The sequence below is a fragment of the Thamnophis sirtalis genome, unplaced genomic scaffold (assembly GCF_051295495.1).
Source record: "Thamnophis sirtalis isolate CommonGarterSnake01/CBP01778 unplaced genomic scaffold, rThaSir2_p1.2 scaffold_7, whole genome shotgun sequence".
NCBI lineage: Eukaryota > Metazoa > Chordata > Lepidosauria > Squamata > Natricidae > Thamnophis > Thamnophis sirtalis.
This window is the reverse complement of record NW_028261387.1, coordinates 77,748,657-77,772,805: the sequence shown is the minus strand read 5'-3', so window position 1 is coordinate 77,772,805 and position 24,149 is coordinate 77,748,657. Positions and strand designations below refer to the sequence as shown.

At 36.7% G+C, this 24,149-nt stretch overlaps 2 protein-coding genes across 6 annotated transcripts in view; one reads left to right on the top strand and one right to left on the bottom strand.

Annotated features, from left to right (window-relative positions):
* The window catches only part of ADNP (activity dependent neuroprotector homeobox), a 51,245-nt gene extending 36,997 nt beyond the window's left edge, over positions 1-14,248 (top strand). For all 4 annotated transcript variants that reach the window (XM_014059919.2, XM_014059921.2, XM_014059922.2 and 1 more), the window contains exons 3-5: positions 5,437-5,549; positions 8,478-8,570; positions 10,079-14,248. In XM_014059919.2, coding sequence (XP_013915394.2) covers positions 5,437-5,549; positions 8,478-8,570; positions 10,079-13,207 — 3,335 coding nt within the window. In that variant the 3' untranslated portion in view covers positions 13,208-14,248. The remainder of the gene's footprint in view (positions 1-5,436; positions 5,550-8,477; positions 8,571-10,078) is intronic.
* A 2,325-nt stretch (positions 14,249-16,573) lies between these two features.
* Positions 16,574-24,149, bottom strand: part of BCAS4 (breast carcinoma amplified sequence 4) — a 34,062-nt gene continuing 26,486 nt past the window's right edge. For both annotated transcript variants that reach the window (XM_087720464.1, XM_087720465.1), the window contains one exon: positions 16,574-16,900. In XM_087720464.1, coding sequence (XP_087576590.1) covers positions 16,796-16,900 — 105 coding nt within the window. In that variant the 3' untranslated portion in view covers positions 16,574-16,795. The remainder of the gene's footprint in view (positions 16,901-24,149) is intronic.

The following is a 24,149-nucleotide window of genomic DNA, read 5'->3' as shown; positions in this document are numbered from 1 at the left end:
ACAACATAACCACCAAAGTGCATATAAACAAGCAGGGTGGGACCAGATCCAAACCCCTCATGCTGGAGGCCAAAGGACTGGGGCTTTGGGCCGAAAGGAACCTGCTCTAGATAACCGTGGAACATATAGCGAGGGTGGACAATGTCAGGGCTGACTGGCTCAGCTGGACCGAGATGGACAATTCGGAGTGGCAGCTGCAGCCAGCTATCTTCAGAGCAATTGTGGACTGTTTCGGCCACCGGGAAGTCGACCTATTCGCCACCCCTCTCAATGCTCAGCTCCTGAGGTTTTATTCCCGATACGCATCGCAGAATGCGGATGGAGTGAACGCCCTTTGCTGCCCGTGACCCCAGGGGCTCTTTTACGTCTTCCCACCCTTGCCCTTGAATCCCAGGGTCATTCAGAAGATCCTACCGGAGGGGGAGCGGGTAGTGATGATTGCCCCACATTGGCCTCGGCGGCCTTGGTTTGCCGACCTCCGATCCCTTTCGGTGGAGAGGCCCTGGAGGATCCCTCAAGAAAGGATCTCCCTCAACCTGGGGTCGCTGGAACACCCGGACCCTCAGTGGCTCCATCTGACTGCTTGGCACTTGAGCGGAGCGTCCTGAGGGAAGAAAACTTCTCCAGGGTCATACAGACCATCCTGGCGGCATGCAGGCCTTCCACAGAACACATCTACAACACCACATGGTGCTCCTTTTACACATGGTGCGCCACCAGGAACCAGGATCCGGTTCGAGCCACAGTCCCCCAGGTCCTGGACTTTCTTCAGGCGGGCCTGGACAGAGGGTTGGCTCCTAACACCATCACGAGACAGGTATCTGCAATTTCGTTGGTACCTCTGTGCAATAGGTCTCAGACTCTGACTCACCATCTCATGTTCAGACGGTTCCTCAAGGGGGCTTATAACCTTAAACCACCCATGGTACATAGGTACCTGTCCTGGGACTTGCACAGGGTGCTGAACACCCTAACAGATTCCCCCTTTGAACTGCTTCGCACAGTATCCCTCAAGTTCTTGACACTCTTGGTGGCCATTACCTCAGCCAGGTGGATATCCAAGCTAACAGGCATTGTCTACCAGAGAAGATCTATGTGTGTTCCACCAAGACAGAGTGGTTCTATGGCTGGACCCCTCCTTCATATCCAAGGTGTGCTCTTGTTTCCATCGGTCGCAAGAACTGATATTGCCTAACTTCTGTCCAGACCCTTCTCAGAGAAAGTGGCACACCTTGGATGTGAGGAGGGCCCTGAGGATCTACCTCAAGAGGACTCGACTGACCAGGAAGTCAGAAGCTCTGTTTGTCTCGTTCCAGCCTGGGTTTTGGGGGAACAAGGTGACATCTACCACTAGGGGAAGATGGTTACAAACCTGTATTGCTACAGCTTACCAAACACGGGGGTTGCAGACACCGGGGTCGATTACTGCACACTCCACATGAAGTGCGGTCACTTCAGCGGCCTGGGCCATGCAGGCCCTCCTTGACAAAGATCTGTAGGGCAGCTACATGGACTTCCTCCTCACCATTCGTGAGGAACTATAAACTGGACTTCTTTGCCTCTGCGGAAGCGTCATTCAGACGTAGGGTTTTACAGACTGTTCACAGGGTGGGGGAAACAGCTCACCAAACATAAGGTTGTGCATTTACAATATGTGTTGACCCTCCCAAGCGACATTGAGCTTTGGTACGTCCCATCCTGGATACTCCTCCCCTCACTAAAAGTGCATTGGTACGCCCCATCCTGGATACTCCTCCCTCACTATGAGAATAGGCGTATCAGGTAAGTACCAACATCCTATTTCATTAAAGAATGAGAGAAACATACAGCTGGAAAAAGATTTCAGAAAAATTAAAATTATGTAATGAAAAAACATTCCTAGATACTGTATTTTTCAGAGTATAAGATGCTTCGAAGTATAAGACACACCTAGATTTTGGGGAGGAAAAGAAGGGGAAAATATCTGCCTCTGCCTCTCAGCAATTTGACTCCTTGCAACAAAAAGTATAGACAATATACATTGTTTGTAGTGTTATGTTTCAGACTATGCTTGTACAGATGCTGTTAAAATGTGCTTTCTGGAAGTATAGTTATTCTCTGCTATTTAAAACAATAGCACTTTTTAAAACAATAGCACTGGGCCTCTTCAGATCAAGCATTTATTTTAAAAAGCCTCTTCATTTTGTTAAGTTGTCTAGAACAATAATAAAGCATTATTATTATTTTTATTAAAAAGTAAGTCTAACAATGTGAACATTCTATAGGCATTTATAGTTGTTGACTTACCTTCTTGCAGCAAACAGCCTGATTAGCACAAGAAAAAAAATCTGACTCCCAGCAATTTGCCATGTAGCGCAAACACCTAGTTTCACTTTCAATTTCTCCCGATCATCAGTTGTTAGAGGCTGCAGGGATTGCTATAGGTTATTGAAGCCTCTGCAAGCCCTGTTTGCTGCAAAGAAGTAAATTGCTGAGAGGAAGAGACCAAAGAGTGGGGGCTGGTGGGTGGGTGGGGCTACATTCGGTGTATAACACGCACCCAAATTTTCACCCTCTTTTAGGGGGGTGAATGAAAAAACATTCCTAGAAAATAGATACTGTATTTTTCAGAGTATAAGACGCTTTGAAGTATAAGACACACTTAGATTTTGGGGAGGAAAAGAAGGGGAAATATCTGCCTCTGCCTCTCAGGGGGGGTGGGGGGAAGGTGCTTCTTATACTCCAAAAAATACGGTAGGTTTCTGGCTCATGAAAAAGTCAATAAAGAAATCCACAATTTAGCCATCTGAAATATATACTAAGAGATTTACTGTCATTGTAGATTTGTACTGATTTATGCCTCTGAAATATTTTCAGAATGATCTGTACCAGGTTATTTCTGAAGCTTTGAACTGGGACTCCAAATCATATCGGTTAATCTCTGGATACCTTTAATTTCAAACACATAAATAAATATAGAGTTAGAGGTAAAAACACATATACGCAGGCATAAAAATGAACATTATGAAATGTAGTCTTTTTTTTAAATGACATTTTAAGAATGGTTGCAATAACTTTTTGATGCATTTATTTTATTCACAATTATTTGTTTATAGACTTATTTAAATAAGAGCTGTCATTTATATGGTAGCATTTTACTTTATTTTAGTTTACATTAAGACAGTATTCATTTCAATAACAAAAGAAAAATATCAAGTTGTAGGTGAGAATAATAAGAGAACTAGTGAGGGTGTGTATATTTGTGTGTGTGTGTGTATATATATATATATATATATATATATATATATATATATATGTATATGTATATGTATATGTATGTATATATATATGTATGTGTATGTATGTATATGTATGTGTGTGTGTGTATGTGTGTGTGTATATATATATAATGTTATATTTGACTATTTAAATTTGTGAAAGCCGACATGTTCCTCGTAGATAAACTATTTAATTATTAAGCATAATGACTGCTTTATTTCTAACATAAGCATCACTAATCGCACAGGTCTTAATTTCAACTCATTCTGTTGGCCCATGGATAATTATGTATTATATGTATCAAGAAGATTAGGGTGTTTTGTTATGTATGGTTCTACCTCATGATACTCGTAAAGCTGATGGTTAATACTGAAGTTCTGTATTATTATCCATGTGACCAACCCAATTTTACAACTCTTTTCATGGTAAATTACCACAGTTTTTAAGTGAACCAATGGTTTGCTTTTAGCCAGTTTTCTGAAAACCAAAAATAAATGCGACCAAAAAAATGGCATAAATTGCAGTCATGTGACTACAACCACCCGTAAACACCCATCACAGGAAATAACTCTGGGCAGCTTACAGTTCAAACATTTTGTTCAGAAACTGCCATGTTTTGGCTATATGGAGAATGATACGAAAATATTACTAAGAATCACATGTTCTAATAGTAAAATTGGGTAATATGTTAAAATAGTAGTGCAGTTGCTATGTCTGAGGATATAGACATTTTAGAGTGATTTTTAAATTTCAATTATAAATTAAGAACACGAAGCTAAAATGTAGAAGTTTGAAACATTGTAATTATGATTTTATGTATTTATTTGTGAATTACGTAAACAATGTAGGACCTGAAGAATCTGTAGTTGATTTCAATTTTGAAATTTTCAGTAGTTGTTGCCTGGTTAGAATTTCTTAGGTATATCTTCTAAAAAAGGAGAGTATTGTTGTTTAATTATTCTAAAGTGTTCTCAAGTTAGACATCCAGTGGTCGGACTCTCTGATATTTTCCTCAGAAGAAAGCATGGGGTGTTGCATGCACTTTTGAGTGTCTCCCAATAGCAATATTTATCTAATATATTTTATTTCTGAAGTAGGTCTCTTAAACCAGATCAAGGTGCTTTTGTAGGGGAGACAGAAACCTATTGGAATAAAGATTGGTAAATTTTTAAATTTTAACTTAGCATTTAATAATCGGCAATATTTGTTACAAATACTTTAATTAAGTGTAAAATTCCACTTACATTATGAGTTTGGCTTATGATTTATGAAACTCCGTGTGAAAGATCATTCTCATTGCAGAAATATATCAGATCAAATCTAGGCATCATGATCTCTGTTTTTGTATTTATGCTTTTATATTTAAAGGCAATCATCTTCCAGGTTCATCTTTACAAAGCAAAATGTAATGAACAACCTGTTGTTTTTTTTGTTTGTTTTTTTTGTTACATAGACAACATAATCACATAACAATAGAAAAAGAAAGGCAGAGGAGGGGAAAAAAAAGACCCACACACAGAAAGAAAAGAAAAAAAAACCCATCATCCCATACAGTATGTTATTTGATTACAGGTGCATCCCTACTACGTTTCGCCCCATACACACACCCCGTATCTCTCTGTTATATATTTAATAGACACCACAATAACCTAGGGTTTAAAAAAAAGGGGGGGGGGAATGACCCAAAAAAGGGGAAGAAAAAGAAAAAAGAAAAAAAAAACCATCATCACATGCAGCATGTCGTTTGGTTACAAGTGTTTTAACATCTGCATCTTCAAGTATTATTTACCGTCTCAAATGTTTCATCTAATATAACTAAAGGCCTCATTTCCATTCTACAATATATATTCAGTTAACATTAACATTATTTTTCCCCAGAAAGTATACTTATATTTATTGTTAACCTTGCATTTCATACCTTCAAACAGAGATCTTATTCCTTCGTTTTTCAACAAAACATTGCTGCCTATATATACCAGTTTTCATTTGTTCCCCTATTAGAATTGCTAATCAAACAACCTGTTTGATTTATGAAATTACCTAGAAAACAAAAGAATGCAATGTGTATAATTTAAAAAAACGAACAAAAGTGATATCAAATGTTTCTAGTTATTTTGAGTTTGACTATTTTGAATAAAATATTTTCATTACATTAGTTTCTCATTTTCTTTCTCTCAGAAACTATGTTCCAGCTTCCTGTCAACAATCTTGGCAGTTTAAGAAAAGCCCGGAAAACTGTGAAAAAGATACTAAGTGACATCGGTTTGGAATACTGTAAAGAACATATAGAGGTAAGTATGATTTTGTAGGGAGCATTAGTTAAACTCTAATGTTGGTAATATATCCAGTTGAAAAGTAGGGGGATGTTTTTTTAGAAGAGGGGTTATTGTTAGAATCTGGATGATTATAGCCCTCACCACCATTATTTCATTGAATTTGGATTTACAATTTTTACTTGACCTTAATTAATAACCAAAACCTATAGCATTCTGAGTGGCTATGTTTCTTGATGCTATGATTGAACAGGAACTTGGGTCCTCTGCTCCTTGTCCTGATTAAAAGACATGCGGAGTTATTTGCAGGTAGTAAATCAAATTTACAACCATTTGCTTAGTGGCTGTTTGAAGTTGTAGTGGCACTGAAAAAAGTGACTTATAATGGACCTCACACTCAGACCAATCCCTACGGTTACATGATCAGAATTTGGGTGCTTAACAACTGCAATGATTTACTCATAATGGCCATGGCAAAATAGGATGTAAATTTGGACACTTGCAACTCATTTAATAACCGCCTTGCTTAGTAATGGAAATTTTGGTTCCAGTTGTGGTCGTAAGTCAAGGACTACCTGTGTATAACTGCTTGTTTGGGACAACAGTGGCGATTTGGTCAGTGTTGTTTGGATACTGCTCAGAGATGATTCCTGGCTTGAGACTTGCTCTTTATACCATGCAGTGCTTTCCTCCTTACCTTGAAACTGAAAGTGAAGGACTAGCACTAATGATGTTACCTAGTTTGAGTAATGAAATGCCTGCAAGAAAACTACCAGCTCAGAGAGCACCAAGGACCCCTCATGTATCTATCTGCCATGGGAACCTTTCAAAGAAATGTCTATGAGATTCTCAGTTATCCAGGTCATTAGTTATCCCAAAGGTGCTTTTTTTTTTCAAGAGGCAACTGGACTTTTTGGTTTTTCTTTTGAGGATGTTTTGCTGCTTCTTTTGGATGAGAAGAGAAACATCTTCGAATAAAACCTAGAAAGTCCAGTTGCCTCTTGAAAAAAAAGCACCTTTGGGACTTTCAAAAAAACTATTTTGGATAAATGTGAATAGACCTACAAAGTTTTAATATAAATATTTGGTGTTATCATCTTAATTCATACTATCTTTGTTAAATACTATACAAATTTTAGATGATTATTAACCACTATAATAGAAGAGCAGTGTACACTATTCTTGTCAGAGAGTACTTTAAACATCTCTGCTTTTATTGAAAATTCATTTGTTGCCTACTAGCGTGTGGCTCTGTAGAATTCTCTTTTTCAAAAGTGTGTGAATCATGCTTTCCTTGCATTTACGCTAATAAGTTGAAGACTACAATTACATGACTGAATGGAATTTTTTCCATAAAACTAACAATGTAGATTTAAGTAAATGAAATATAAATATGGGCAATATGTATTTATACAAGTTTCAGGGGCGTGGTATGATTGTTGACAGAGCAAATGCTTCAAGGGATAAATCTTTCAAAAACTGAGCATATAAAAGTGATAGTAAAGTTTAATGCTGATTGTATATTGGACAGAAAATGAACTTCATGTGAAACATTCCTCTGATTTTTTTCACTTGATATTTTCACTGTATATTAGTCACTTTTTCTTCTGCTTTGTTAGTTTTATGCAGACAAGATACAGGGATTTCTTAGTTGCAAAATGGAAAAACAAATGTTGGAGGCACTTTAGTTTTCTCTGTTCAGTATGGAAATTCTGCTAAGCATGCTTGAAAAGAATAGCACAAGCACCTTTCCTGCTCATATCCCCTTTTACTCGCTTGGGTTCAGTACTACAGGTAGTCCTTGACTTATGAACACAATTGAGCCCCAAATTATTATTTTTTTGTTAAGTGAGACATTTTTAAAGTGAGTTTTGCCCCATTTTATGATCTTTCTTGCCACAAGTGATAAGTGAATCATTACGGTTGATAATTTACCAATATAATTGTTAAGTGAATCTGGCTTCCCCATTTATTTTTCTTGTCAAAAGGTTGCAAAAGGTGATCTTATGACCTTGGGACACAGCAACAGTCATAAGTATAAACCAATTGCCAAGCATCTGAATTTTGATCAATGAGCATAGGGATGCTACAAAGGTTGTAAGTGCAAAAACGGTCATAAGTGATTTTTTTCAGTGCTGTAACTTGTACGTTGAGGACTACCTGTACAGCATTTCTGTACGATTGCTACTTAGCCTAGATTTAGAAATGTGTTTTCCCTTTCTGGTATGAAAAAAAAATCTCAGATATTAATGTTATAACAAAATAAAGGATCTTGTAGTGCAAAAAATAATCTGCTTTTGCAAATACAGTAGTCCTTGATTTATTAGTTGAACAACGGAATGAAGTTAAGACAGCACTGCAAAAAGTGACTCACGGGACTGTTGCAGAGGTTCTGCAGTAACGTGATCAGATAGGGCTCTTGGTAATACCAGCATGTATTTATGACAGTTGCAGCATCCTAGGGTTCTGTGATTGTCATCTTCAACCTTTGCTTCCAACAAGCCAAGTCAATGGGGCCAGATTAATGACTACACTACTAGTTTAATCGCGGCAACAAAAAGTCATAAAATCTGGTGCAACTCACCTAACAACCGCATCACTTAGCTACAGAAATTTAGATCCTAATTTTGGCTGTAAATCAAGGACTATAAAGAACTTTCATGCCTGGATAGTTTCCAGAGTATATTAGAAAGGGGAAGCAATAAACCAACTGGAGTAAATCCAGATTCATTTTGGAAGGATTTTTAAGTGTGGTTCTTTCATTGAAGATTGAGTCTTGCATTTCTTTAATGAAATTAATTCATTATCTTGTATTCTTTTGGATTTGGTCCCTGAGCACTATTTTGTTTTTGGATTATGAACCTAGATATGAAATTAATAACCAGTCAAATATTAATAGTATGTTATTTCTATTTATGGTTTTTGCTATTTTCTCCATCTTTGCAGGATTTTAAGCAGTTTGAACCCAATGACTTCTATTTGAAAAACACTACATGGGAAGATGTTGGATTGTGGGACCCTTCGCTTACAAAAAATCAGGTTAGTACATTAATGGGTGAAAGATATCTGATCTGAATCCATTAAGTTAAAAAAAAAATTAGTGAATGTTTGTTGCTTTACAACCCAAAGTTAATTTGTACTTCCATAAACTTGAATCCATGAAACTCAGTTTTCAATAATTTGAATCTGCTTTGTGGAAGAACTGAGAATTAACAAACTGCAATTAAAGCCTTTGCTTCCCATCCAGAAGTCATCCTTTCACAGAAACAACTGAAAATGTGAAAGTGTGAACACACAAAATAAAAATTGGTTCTAGTGGTTCTAAATGTTTTGACTGCCGAATTTAGAAACTGAAACAATAGTTTGACATTCTAAACTCTAGTTACTACAAACAATGATTTAAAGTTTAATGTTTGAATTGTCCGGCTCTATTTAGTTGATCAGTCTGAGTATATATATATAAATACTATGATTTGAAAGCTTTTATTAATTTGCAATCTGATATTCTTTTGAGTTTCCACTGAAGACTATTATCTTGTATCATGAATTTGCATGTCTCTTGCCTCTTCTGGAGAACTATGATTTGTTGATTTCTGTTAAATAGTAGCTTGATCTTGTATGGTTAAGATAATCTAGTTACCTCATTACCTAAGCAATCTGTTACCTCTCTTCAAATATAATCATATATAAATACACTATATTGCCAAACGCTCACAACTGAATCTGATTATTTGGATGGGTGAGCAAACACTTTTGGCAATATAGTGTATGTTTCTTTATAGACTTATCAGGATGAATACTAAATCTTTAAAAAATGAACAATTATCCGTGTCAATAAAATAAACTGAGGGGTACATAGGACAATATAAGAGGGTTGAAGATTGTTTACTTGCTTGCTTTTTTAGAACTGTTTTGAAACATTTTGAAGTGTATTTCAATTATAAAATATAAAGCACTCACATGTTTTATATTTTACATGTCATAGCTTGAAATGCATGCATGTAGTTAACATGTATATTAAATTGTTCTTTCAGTAGATTGTAGAACTGATATACATATATGTAAGTTAAACATAACATGTTCAGACGAGTTATGGACTTGTTAAGTCAAAATTTGGTCAGTTTCTGAATAGTGAATAAGCTTGTTAAGAGACTCCTTTTGCTTAAATATAACTGTTTACTCTGAATTATACTAAAAAATAATTGCTAATGGCTAGAGAGCCAAACTTTAAAAAAAATTTTTTATTATATGTTTTGATCCGTATTTCCATGAAGTACTAGAACTGTGATAAACTGTGTTATCATGAGAAGCTATGAAGAACTGTGAATTATTTATTTATTTCACAGTAATAATTATCTGCCCTAATCCCAAAAGACTGTGAGGCATATAATATCAAACCATTACCCTATCCTGATTTTGCCAGTATAAGGAAAAACTTCTAAATAGATGATGACTCTACTAATTTAATAATACTTAGCAGGATATATTTAAAGTATGTTAAATGAAATTTTTATAATGCTGACTTTTTTCTTTTTTTCTTTTAAAAGGACTACCGGACAAAACCATTTTGCTGCAGTGCATGTCCATTTTCCTCAAAGTTCTTTTCTGCTTACAAAAGTCATTTCCGGAATGTTCATAGCGAAGACTTCGAAAACAGGATTCTTCTCAATTGCCCCTACTGTACTTTCAATGCAGACAAAAAGACTTTGGAAACGCACATTAAAATATTTCATGCTCCCAATGCCAACACACCAAGTGGAGGCATCAGCACTTTTAAAGATAAAAACAAGCATGATAGCCTTAAACCTAAGCAGGCTGACAGTATAGAACAAGCTGTTTATTACTGTAAGAAGTGCACTTACCGAGATCCTCTCTACGAAATAGTTAGAAAGCACATTTACAGGGAACATTTTCAGCATGTTGCTGCACCTTATATAGCAAAATCAAGTGAAAAATCACTCAATGGAGCTGTATCCTTGAGTTCTAGTTCCCGAGAAGAGAGTATGATTCACTGCAAACGATGCCTTTTTATGCCGAAATCATATGAAGCTTTAGTACAGCATGTTATTGAAGACCATGAGCGTATAGGATATCAGGTGACAGCAATGATAGGGCACACTAATGTGGTAGTCCCAAGATCCAAACCGTTGATGTTGATTGCTCCAAAACCCCAGGATAAAAAGCCTATGGGACTTCCTCAGAGATTGGGACCCCTGTCTCCTGGAAATGTTCGTTCTCTTCCATCACAGCAAATGATAAATCGACTAAATATACCAAAGCCTACATTGAATTCAGGAGTTAATATGATGTCCAGTGTTCACTTACAGCAGAATAACTATGGAGTGAAATCTGTACCACCAACTTACGTTAGTCATACAGGACGGCTAAGTTTAACTGGTAGCTCCCCAGTGTCTCTATCCCAGCAATCCTTGAAACAGTATCCTCCCAGTGGAAATGGAAGGCCGTACCCACTTGGAGGAGAAGCAAGACCACAGACCTCTGCAAGGTACTCTCTTCAAGCTGCCAACTCATCTGCACTTTCATCCAGTGCATTGAAATCAACATCATTAGCTCAGTCTCAGGCAGCATCCAGAGGATTAGCCCAGTCCACACCCAAACTTCTTGGAGCAAATGCTACAGCTGCCGCTTCTGCTGCTGTTAATACTTCATCAACGCAGAAATGGAAAATTTGTACAATCTGCAATGAGCTGTTTCCAGAAAATGTGTATAGTGTTCATTTTGAGAAAGAACACAAAGCTGAAAAGGTGCCTGCGGTTGCTAACTACATAATGAAAATACACAATTTTACTAGCAAATGTTTATACTGTAATCGCTACTTGCCCACTGATACATTGCTTAATCATATGTTAATCCATGGCCTATCCTGTCCCTACTGTCGCTCGACTTTTAATGATGTTGAAAAGATGGCTGCTCACATGCGAATGGTTCATATTGATGAAGAAATGGGACCTAAAACAGATTCCACTTTAACCTTTGATTTGACATTACAACAGGGTAGTCACACCAATATACACTTACTTGTAACTACCTACAATTTGAGAGATGCCCCTGCTGAATCTGTTGCTTATCACGCTCAAAATACTCCTCCAGTTCCTGCAAAACCACAGCCAAAAATTCAAGAGAAGACAGATTTACCTGTCAAAAGTTCACCTCAAGCAGCAGTTCCATACAAGAAAGATGTAGGGAAAACTCTCTGCCCTTTGTGTTTTTCCATCCTCAAAGGACCCATCTCTGATGCACTGGCGCATCACTTAAGAGAGAGACACCAAGTTATTCAAACAGTTCATCCAGTAGAGAAAAAGCTCACATATAAATGTATTCATTGCCTTGGAGTGTACACTAGTAACATGACTGCCTCAACTATAACTCTGCACCTTGTCCACTGTAGAGGTGTGGGGAAGACACAAAATGGTCAAGACAAATCTAATATTCCCTCTCGGATAAATCAGTCTCCAGGTACAGGACCTGTGAAACGTACTTATGAACACATGGAATTTTCTCTTTTGAAGAAAAGAAAAATAGATGACGATGATTCGCCCTCAGTTTTTGAGGAAAAGCCTGAAGAACCTGTAGTACTTGCTTTGGATCCCAAAGGTCATGAAGATGATTCGTATGAAGCCCGAAAAACATTTCTCACCAAGTATTTCAATAAACAACCATATCCCGGTCGAAGAGAAATTGAAAAGTTAGCAGCCAGTCTTTGGCTATGGAAATCTGATATTGCTTCACACTTTAGTAACAAAAGGAAGAAATGTGTTCGAGATTGTGAAAAGTTTAAAATGGGCGTTTTACTAGGATTCAACATGAAAGAATTAAATAAAGTGAAACATGAAATGGATTTTGATGATGAATGGCTGTTTGAAAATCACGATGAAGAGAATTCTAGAGTCAATGCTAGTAAAACAGTTGACAAAAAAATAAACTTGGGTAAAGATAATGAAAGTTCTTCAGACAGTTACGAAAATATAGAAGATGAATTCAATGAAAGCAATAGTCCTTTTGTCGAAGTTGTTTCTGATCACAAAACATCTATAATTAGTATAAATGAAAATACAGATGAAAACATATCTAAGGCACCCTTGGAAGCCGTGTTGGAGCCTCCAGAAAAAACAGACCAAAAAGAGAATGGAGGAGATTCAAAAATCCAGGAAAGTTGCTCTGTAGCGGAACCAGGAAAGCAGGCGGCTAATGGCTCAGACTGTGAAGGTGACCAAGAAGATCAGGATGATGTTATTGAATGGAAAGATGCAGCATCAGCCTCTGAAAGTGGACCTGGTTCTCAACAGGCATCTGACTTTGAAGATAATGTATCTGAAGTGAAGCCTGAAACTTGGACTGATGAATCATCCCAAAGTGAAGATGCTAATAGTAAACCAGGTGCAGAAACAAAATGTGTTGTCTCTGAAAGTGATGGAGACCATTCGAAATGGAAGAATAGTTCCTATGGAAAAGTAGGTGAGTTTTGGTCTAAGGACCAGTCGCAGTGGAAAAATGCAACAGAAATTAATGAGAAGTTGTCAAACCCACAGATGGAGTGGCAAAATAGCACAATTGACAGTGAGGATGGAGACCAGTTTGACAACGTGACTGATGGGGTTACAGAATCAATGCATAGCAGCCTAACGGGGGTAGAGCTGAGTAGCCAGCAAGCATAAAAGTTGGTTAACTCCATGGCCTCAGTATCTCCCACTTGACAACTGTCTAAATACTTTCATTTACAATGAATGCTAAAGTTCATTACAACTGGTACTGCCTTTTGAGTGCAAGGTCATCTGGCTAGTAGCTACAAAGCCACCATTTCTAGTACTTATTTCAAAGTATGCTGTTGGCAAATCTCACTTGAGAGTATGTGCTGTGATGAGCACAGTAACAATGTGAAAACTGATATGCTGGTGGCTCCCAGTTCACTGAAGAAAAGGTTTATTTTATCGGCATTTTCAACATTTATTTCACTGTATATGTTCAGCTGTATGTCTTTTTAAACATTACCTTTTCCACATGGTAGTTATAGGGCCAACATAAGAGCTACCAGTTCAATGTGTATAGTAGACTCTGGGAAAATTGTTTTTTCATGTATCATTCTGAATAGTTGAAATGTATATTTGTACAGTCTTTTAGACCTACTCAAGTGATGCTTATGCTATTGTTCTTGTGTATCCATCATAGATTTGGTTCTTTTCCCTTTTTTTTAGTGTTGCCCTGCTGTGTAATAAATGCTGTATCTAGTTTACCTAGCAAAAAGCTTGAAACTGCTATAGTATGACTTTTGACAGACTTAGTTTTTGCACATAACCTTGTACAATCTCAAAGAGGCCAGCAACATAAAATATATCTGGACTCTTATTGTATTATAGAATTTTCTTGTTCTTGAATATCCTTGACATTACAACTGAAGACTATGTATTTCAGAAACATTTTCTGAAATCTTTTAAGCTAAAATCACATGCAAGAAACAAGTTTGCAGCTACTAATTTTGACACCTTTTAGATCTGTATAAAACTGTACTGTGTTAAAAGCAGCATACGGAAATGAGTGCTGCATTTTTTGGATATTTAGTTTTATCTTTAGTTAACACCTAATGGTGTTATTCATTTATACCATCTAATATATGACACATTGTTGTAGTATGGATAATTTTGTGATCTTTATTTCCCCTTTGTATTCATTTAAGCATCTAAATAAATTGCTGTATTGTGCTTAATGTAAATATTTGCTTTATTACAAATTCTGAATTACCTGTTTCCCAAGTCATTGTGATGGCTTTTGTTGAAAGAAAACAAAATTCAGATGCTAGAGTTTATGCCTTGAGAAAATGAAACATAAGCTATCTATGTGCAAGCTAGTGTTAATATATAATCTACTGATTATATCTACCAAACAGATAGAAATGTATTAAAATTACAGTACTGTATATGCATTTGCAGATGCAGCATAATACATCCAAACATTTTAACTTTCTGTTGTTTTCAGTGTCAGTTTAAAGATGTGCTTAACATTTCTATTGAAATCATATTTAAAAGTACTGTCATTTTTCTTGTATGTTGACAGTCCTTAAGATTTGTAACTCAGTGAATGGATTGAAATGTGTCTCATACCCATTGTTTGCAGATATGCTATTTGAGTTTTCACACAGAATCAGTGTAGAGGATTGAAGGGTGGTGACTTGGAGCAAATCAGTAAGTTTTAACAGTATTGTCAATGTGTATTTTTGCCCTAATAAGGTTTCTACTGTAGCAGAGTTCATTGTAGAGCATTTTATGATCTTTTTTTAATTAATTCACCTAGTTCTTAAAACATGTTTTCCCTTTTGCTTATATTTAAATGCCTCATTTTATTGCGTTATGATGCAGTCTGCTGGAGTCAAGGATGTATTTATTGGATTGTTCTAGCAGAGGAAAAAAATTCTAAATTTGTACTGGGGTAAACTTGACAATATTTATATTAATTTCCAGTAAAAAATACTTAAGAAAGATTTGTTAAAACTTAAAAATTCCACTAATGCTGTAACTTTACATTTGAATTATTGCAGAAAAACAATTATACCTCAATGGTAAAGTTGCAACCTTCACCTTACAGTTTCTGGGAGATTATAAATTGGATACCAAATGACCACAAAATCCAATTCACCAGAAGTTGGCAATCTGCTATTTATGTTTGGCGTGTTGAAAGTATGTTATGGATACTCTACCCAAATATCTGTCATGATGGATCTGGCCCATTACAAAACACGTTAAGCTGCTCCTATCACCCCGGGTGATAAAGCAACACTTATCCAAATGTGCCATCCCCTCTCCTACACACACGGACAAAAGGCTTAGTAAGCAGAATTCGAGAGCTGCAGAAGTTTTCTAACGCAGATTAGAAAATTGAAATAAAGTATTGGTTGAAGATAAGGGCAAATCATGTATGTATAGTTGCTTGGAAAACAACATAACTTATCCATGAAATTCCCATATATATTAAAAGATGTGCTTGAAGGAGACTTTACTTTTATAGCCTCCCATATTTTTCTTTCTAAAAATACATGGGGCAAAGTGAGGTCACCTTGTAGTAACCAGGAGTTGAATTCAGCTCTAGATAATCTTTGAATTGTGTTCCTTTTCTGTCCGCTGTGTTCTGATTTGAACAAGGATTTCCTTCTCTTCTGAATAGTTACTTGCTATTAATTAGACTGCTTGCCTACCTTAGCTTTAGCAGGCCCTGCTGCCTTTCATTTATGGTTTTTCTCTCTATGCACAAATATTCCAAAGGATATTTGTTGCCAGCAAATATATTCATTGATATGCCTGAGCACCAGATTGCTGATAATTCTTGCAGATTTAAATAGACTGCAGTGACGTTAGAATTCCTGTTTGTCTAGCTTCAAGCAGCGAAACATTTTAATTTTTAAACACAACTAGCAATTGTGTGCTTATTTATGACCAAAAATCAAACCATTTGAGAGTTAATTGTTCATAACAATTGCATATATTCTAGTTGCAGACATCGTAAGGAGAAGTGTAAATAGAACTGACTCTTTTTTCATTGTATTTTGTTTTGTCTTCAAGTCAGTGTTGATTCCTGGTGACGGCCTGGACAAGTCTGTGTAGTGTTCTGGGCAACATTTTTCAAAAATAGTTTGTCACTGCTTTCTTCCTAAGGTCTGAGAGAGACCAAATTTTATCTGTCTGATTTTGTTTGTGAGGCATGATTAGAAATCTTGGTTTCTAGACAATGTAATTGCCTTTAACTAGTACACCAAACCGATTTTCATACTGCACACTATATTAATGGTGCAGTCTCTCCTGCTTGCACCAAATACACATAAGAACTTTTTTTTCCTACCATTCAGTAATACGTTTGAATATCTCTGCCACTTTGATGGGATTTGCTTTTTTCTTTTGAATACAAATACTACATAATTACTTAGGTTACTTTTGAAATGGGATTTTTGTTCTGAAGTGGCTGAGACTACAGATTTTAACAATTAAAACGCGACAAAGCCGTTTCTAGCATGCCTTCATAAATATTTTTTCTTTCCATTTTAAATCTTGTTTCCTGATTTTTTATTTATGTAAACATACCTCAAGTATAATACAAGAAATAAAAATATTTCATCCCCCCAAAATCAAGATTAGAACACAATATGTTGGAAATAGCAAAGTTTTTTTTCCCATAATGAATTTTGTCCTAATACAAATGTAAAATAAGAAGATGGAAAGAGAATACCCATATAGTTTAAGGCAATAAGCATAAATACAAAACTAATGGCTCTGATACTTGCTACCAATACATTTGATAGGAAAATAATCTTCCGTTCTATAAAGTTCAGGCAGGTTATAACTCTGCTGTCCATCTGGAGTACATGTCTGAAACAAAAACAAAAAAGTTAAGTTGGACACCCCAAAATTAAAATATTTAATTAAATAGCTTTTAGTTCCGTATAATGATACGGTATATATTTATCTCTGTTTGTGTGTGTGTGTGCGCACGCACACACACAGACGGTTTTTGAATACCAAATGGAAGTAATATTGTAATTGAAGATAAATTATATTCAGAAGTTGCACATTCAATTCTATTAGGATATTTAAATGGAACTGTTTTTTGCTTTTGACTTCTACTGAGCTTTTTCTAATGAAGGATGTAAATTCAGGATTAAGGTCATAGTTAACTGAACCGAGGTGGCACAGTGGTTAAATGCAGCACTGCAGGCTACTTCAGCTGACTGCAGTTCTGCAGTTCGGCTGTTCAAATCTAACCGGCTCAGGGTTGAGTCAGCCTTCCATCCTTCCGAGGTGGGTAAAATGAGGACCTGGATTGTTGTTGGGGGTAATATGCTGACTCTGTAAACCGCTTAGAGAGGGCTGAAAGCCCTATGAAGCGGTATATAAGTCTAATTGCTATTGCTAACCAACAAACTTCAAATTGAATCAATCCCCTCTCCAAAAATGCAAGGGGAAAAAAGCCCTCATTCATTATTACTGTAGTTTGGGGCAAAGGCAATGCTGACTCTTAAGTTTAAGTTTTGTGTTTTTATGTGGCAAAGATTTCTTCATTATTTCTAACAAGTTAAGTTTAAAATCCTTGCTTTGCTCCATTGCAGATTGCACTACAGAGGTTCTGAAGGCCAAAAAAGGAGCAAAATTAACTCAAGAATTGTGTAAAACAAAGCTTTTGATGCACAGTACAGAAGTAAAATGAACTTCTTAATCAATAGAGAGATGATGTGCCAGATGCCTGTGTGAAGAGTTCACCCCCTCATGTTTTTCCCCACCCCTGTCGTATACCCCAGAAATTGGATGATTTGAACCTGCATAGAAATTTAATTTTGTTGTAAAGTTCACTTGTTTTGTGCTTATTTGTGACTTACGTGATTGATTTCCCAATATATTGAGCCACTTTTAAATTCATTGCAGAATAAATGGAAGGGTTATACAGAGTACAACGGGGTAATTTCAAAACAAATACTTTATATAGTGATTTTTTAAACCCCCATTATGCATATGAGTGAGACCTGGAGGGATTATATAAATTCTATAATCAAAAATATCTTCCTAAATCATAATTTATTATAAAAAGCATAAAAGCATTGCTTTTGTCAGTAACCATCCATTTCCAAGCGCTCAGCATGTAGACCTTTTGGGAGACATAACTGCCAGAGTAAATCTTACCTTATAGGTAGTCCTTAACTTATAACAGTTTATTTAGTGACTGAAATTACAATGCCACTGAAAAAAAGTGATTTATGATTTTTTCACCACTTTTGTGACCTTTCGACAAAGTCAATGGGGAAGTCAGTTTCACTTAACTATGTTACTAATTATATTGTAGTTATTTGTTTAACTATCAAAGGTCGTAAAATGGGGCAAATTTCACTTAATGCCCCCCTCAGCAACAGAAATGTTGGGCTAAATTGTGGTTGTAAGTTGAGGACTACTTATATTCTGCTTTAGATTCAATGCACAGATTTCATGATGATTCCAGTTAGCTTTCAATAAAACATTGGGAAACTGCATTTAATGCATTTTTTTTTAAAAACTACCTATCTTTAATTTGATACAATGACGTTATACTGACAGACCAAGATATTCAACCCAGATGTCAAAGGGAAAATCCTTAACTGGCTCCCATAACATATAACAGAGATGATCTGAATGACAAATGGAGGATGTGTATTTATGTACAAAGGTAGGAATACCACTCTTCAAAATGTGATACCCAACACATTCTTAATTAAAGCTTTGCTTCTGTGCCCTTAAAGCACCTATATTTTGCTGATTTACTCCGTAAGAACAACTCACCCGAGTAAGCAGGCTGTCTTGTATTTTTGTGAGGTATCAGACATAGGTAAAACTTGGTATTTTGCTATTCTCTCCCTATAAAGTGCCTCTGTAGGTTATTAAAGAAGTAGAACTTAACATTAAAAATGTTGATGGGATACTTCTGCATTGTAGATCATGCAGATGTCTGCTGTTCTCACTTGGAAGTTGGAGCATGCAACCAAAGCATCTCCATACCTCTCAACTAGATTAGCATGGACTCTCCAATGAATAAAATAGGTCAATGTTTCAGTCTGCCTCAATACTGAAAAAGGGTTTCAGAATTTTTGTTAATACATAGAGGCTTTATGGATCAACTATAACTATAACTTGCATTTTGTTATGGAAGATTTATTGAAGAATGAGTCTGTTTAGTCATATTGAAAACAGGACTAGAAATTTCAAGTGTTAACTCTGAAGCGAACCTGGCAGGCCATTTTGGAGGCTTTAAGGTTGCCACAGTGTGAAGAAGGGATAGGGAGGGGGGAAATAGATGGGGGTTTGTAGCCAAAACAAAATACTTTCCTGTAGGAACCAAGGAACCATGACTGGGATGAGGAGGAGTCCGGCCACCATGCAACCAGTCAGTACCTTGATTGGATAATGTGACTGATTGGGGAGAGGGGGAACTTTCACCAGTTTGAGCCAATAGGATACTCAACAAAATTGTTATTTGAGGACTTTGCCTGCCTTGGAGTTCTGCTTTTTATGGAGTTATTACTTGGAACTCTTAACAATAAGTAGGGAAAGAAAGCAGCAACCTACTGCTATCGTCTTCAACAGGAATTGGAAGCAGTGTCTCTGAAAATAAGAAATCTGTGCCTCTAAGAGAGTTTCTCAACCTTGGCAAGTTTTAGAATGTGTGAACTTTGATTCCCAGAATTCCCAAGCTAGGGAGTTGAGGTCCAAATATCTTTAAAAGTTGACAAGGTTGAGGATTACTGCTCCAAGGGGCTTTCCTTGGTATATACCCGAGTACATGAGGTTCTTGTGGGGATAGGCAGGGAGCAGAAACAAAAATCAAAAACATTGGGTATTTATCAAAATTGTTGCAAAATCCCAATGCTTAACTTAAGCAGTTACTTCTTTTGCAACAGAAGAAGCACCACAGTGTACCTTCCTTTATTTACCTCTCCAGCCTGGGCTAGGAATGACACTGCATATACTTCCCTGCAGACGGAGAACTGTTTTAAGTTGTTGCCAAGGGATTATGCAGGAGTATTCCACCCCTCGAGTTTTCAACCTGCATCTCCTCAGCAACCATAAAATGGCAACCAGCAGAAACAAGTTCTCGTAGGTGACAATTGATAAGTGGCGCTCTATGCGGATACTCCTGAAGCATTCCTTACTCCTTGCTTTATTCTATACTCAGCATTTCCTCTCTCTGGCAATGAAACAATAAGCAGCCCCAGGGTGGATGGTAGGCTCTCATATTGTCATCTCTGGCACCAGGCTGACGATGTGGAAAAATCCAAACGGCCATTCTGAGGCCTACTAAGTGTGGTGAAGAATGTGTCCCAGATGGTGTGCAAGGAGGGGCCATCTGCTTCTTGGTTTAATAAAGGAATATCCTGTTGTGTTGCTGTGTGCAGCTCAAGTAACTACACATCAAAACGAAGTGGCTGGAAACCACCTAGGACTTCTGCAATTCTTTTTAGAGAAGAATTTCAACTCCCACTTCTGAGGTAGCAGCTAGTTCCTCCCTTTCTTCACTGACAAAAGAGAAATGACTGCCAAAGTTAAAATGCTAAAAATACAAGATAGGAACACCTCCCCCCCTCCAAAGAAAGCACCCTCTACCTTCATATGCTTCACTTCTCCCTTATGAGACCAGACCCTCCACCGGAATATTGCAAGAATCAATAGGCAGCCTTAAAGATTAAGCCTGTCGCTTCTGAACAAAACTGACACTTTTTTCTTTTCTGAGAGAGAAGCAATACTGGCTAGGAAAAGAGAAATACACATTCTCATGCTTTTGCTCACTCTTGGCGCTAAATTACTCTAGTACATCTGCATTTGTATACCCATACTCATGATAGCAACTTAAATAGAAGTTATCTTGAAACAAGATTTCCAGCTGAGTAAGGTGGGAGCTATTAAGGTGGACAATTCTGATCTACTTGGAAGCAACCTCTTGTAATCAGCTATAGTAACAATAGCCTCAATACTCAAAATACCTGAACAGTCTAATGCACTATGATTTAAAATCAAATAGCACAATATGAAACAGGGCAGTGAGCAGTATGCACAAATGATGCTGATCATGGTAGGCCCAAGAACATTTTATAAATAGCAGATACAATGAATAGTAACTACTAGTTTTATATCTGCTAGGGATAGTAGATGAGAGCAGGCTTTCTAAACATGTCTAGGATACCAGATATTTCAGCTAAGGATGGGAAGTGAAAAATCCCCTCCCAAATTCCATGTTTACTCCCTCTCTTGGCAATACTTAACACAAAAGGCATACAAATAAAACTAGCAAGAGAAGCATTCCATATTTATAATATTAAATATGCATTCATAAAACATCTCAGGGGTACATAAAAGGCAAAAAGAACCGATAACCAGATTTCCTAACATCGAAAGTTAGAGAGCAGTAGGTAATAGGAACCTCCATCACTTTCAGATAGAAAAAAAATCATGCAAAAAACTGTGGAGCCATGGAGAATCCTAACAATGGTTAGATCGTACAATCCCATTTATACCCATTAAGAAGCATCCTTCAAAATGTTATTGCATGTCACTTTTGGCATGGATGTGCAGCTTTTTCTATGCTGGGCTGCAGATGGTTTCGGAGTAATGTGCCAGGAGGCATTCTCCCAAAAACAGTTAATGTGACGAGGACAAAAACAAAGTATGCTTTCATTTTATATAAATGGCAATTTAAAGAACTAGTAAGAGTAGTCTCTTGTCATGCATTTATTAATTTCCCCTCTATCCAATTAAAATTACAATTTGATTCCAACCTTTTCAAGATTCTAGGGTTTTCAAGGAGCCATTTACTGCCAAGTGGCACAGATGATACAGCTCTCTTCTCTACTACCCAAAGCTAAATTTGAATCTGAAAAAAATAATAGAAAAAGCTGAAATTTCAAGAAATCACCTGAGCCAACAGTTACTAATATATTCTCTGATTATTTAATTACATTATAAAACATAGAACTTAGATTGGTGTTGTAAACCTACATGATGATAAACTCAACTCATTTTTAAAATCTATATTTCTCATTAACCTGATCACCTTACTATGTCTACTATCACACTGCATTTTGTACAAGAAGTTGGCTCTTGCTTCTACATAGAATGTGCAGCTTGAACATGAAATAGGATGTGAAGTTGTTGGCTGAAAACTATCATTTAAAAAAAAAAACTTTGGCTGCTTCAGTTTAAAAAAAAAACATTTAAAAGGTATTTGAGACATCCAAATCTGATTCATGCTTCTGAAGCAATAAGTGATTCTTCAACTTTGATGGCCAAGGTCATCAAATTGGGAGTCTGGCAGTACCTTTTCCAACTAGCCAATTTTATTACAAAGCATGAGTTTTCCTGAACTGCAGTTTCCTTCATCAGATACAACCAGCCATCAAACTTTTTGGAGGAAGTGCTGAAAGAGTGCAGAACAAATCCACAACCCCATTCAACACTGGGACAGCTTTGCTGGTTAGAAGGAAATAAAAATAGTTGGTGTATAGCTACAGGAACTCTCTCGTTCTCTCTCTCTCTCTCTCTCTGTGGAATTGGCACTGCAACTGAGGGGGAAGGGCACTCAGAACGGAAGCCAGAGAAATCATGGCGACTTCTGCAGGCTGAGCTCTGACTGCTAGTAAATTACCTGAAGAACTGTAATAGCAACCGCTGGCTACAGCAACTGCCCCCAAAATAACAATAATAATCCTAGCTAGCCTTTTCCAGGCAGACTAGGAAAGCTCTTACTCCTACACGCATATCCAAAAATAATCCATATTCATATTTAGTGGCAACACAACCTGGAAATGGAATCCCTTGACATTAAACTGTTTTTGTTGCCAGGATCATCATCTACTTCCTAAAATAGTTATTAACCCTCCAATTGCGTAGAATCCATCACTTATGCAATGAACATTTTTTAAACGGCTTCATTTCTTAGGCAGCAGAGAGAAATAGCATTTATGTAGGCTAGCAACTGATTGTCTCTGCTTCCCTTTGAGTCTTCAAGGTTTCCTTAAACCAACATTACTCAACCATGGTGGCTTGGAGATAGGTGGACTTCAAGAAATATAGCCTTAAATTGAAACTTTGATTTCATGTCTTATTAGTAACTCATTCCTATTATGCTGGATGACTGGATTATGAAAAATAAATAGTACCTATTCTTTCTAATAAACAGATCTCTAAGCCTTTCCAATCAAGCCACTATGTGTATCACTGAGGTTGGCTGAACAATTTGGAATGTAATTTATTATAGTGCATCTGCCTTGTAATCTCTTGTTATTGTTGTAATCTCTTGTTATTGCTACAGTATGCTAGCTGGGAAATTCTAATGTTGAAGTCCATCCATCTTCTCATGCCAAGGCTGAGAAACACTGTTCTGAAATCGCCACAATCTGAAGCTATAAACTTAACTCTCTCATACCATTGTTCTCCTGAAACTAATATTTAGAGACATGCCAGAGGGAACGCTGAATCTCCCTGAATCTATCCAATCCCTTTTTACTCATACATTTTTTTAAAAGCTATTTTCATGTCAGAACTATTGAAACTTCCTGGAATTATAAATCCAAGTGTGGTTAAATCATATGATACTTAGCAATAATGGGGAGACCAAATAAAGACAGTGATTCTGACATTCTTGCAATTTATATAAAAATACTTTAGAAGATTGCATAACAGTTTGGCTTGCAAGTGTAACTCTGATAGCAGTTTCTCAAAATAATTTTAATTTTTGTTTTGAACACAAGTCTTTACCCTTAAAGTTACCATCTCTTATATAGGATGCAGTGTCTGACAGGATACCAGAACAGCAGCTAGTTTACAGAGTATATACCATATCATTATACGGAACTAAATTTTAAGTTCAATTGACATTTTATTACCCTATAAAGTTGTTTATGTGCATACAGGGCAAATCGATCTAACTTAGCAAACAAAATGATTTAAGAAAAATTATATAAGATGCTGATCATGAAAACATCGATTAGACACTGGAATAAGTAAGAGAAAATGCTAAGTAAGGATCACAAAGCATGCTCTTGGAAGGTGAGCAAATACCAAATCAAACTGAACTGAAAACCTAGCAAGGCAGAAACAAGACACA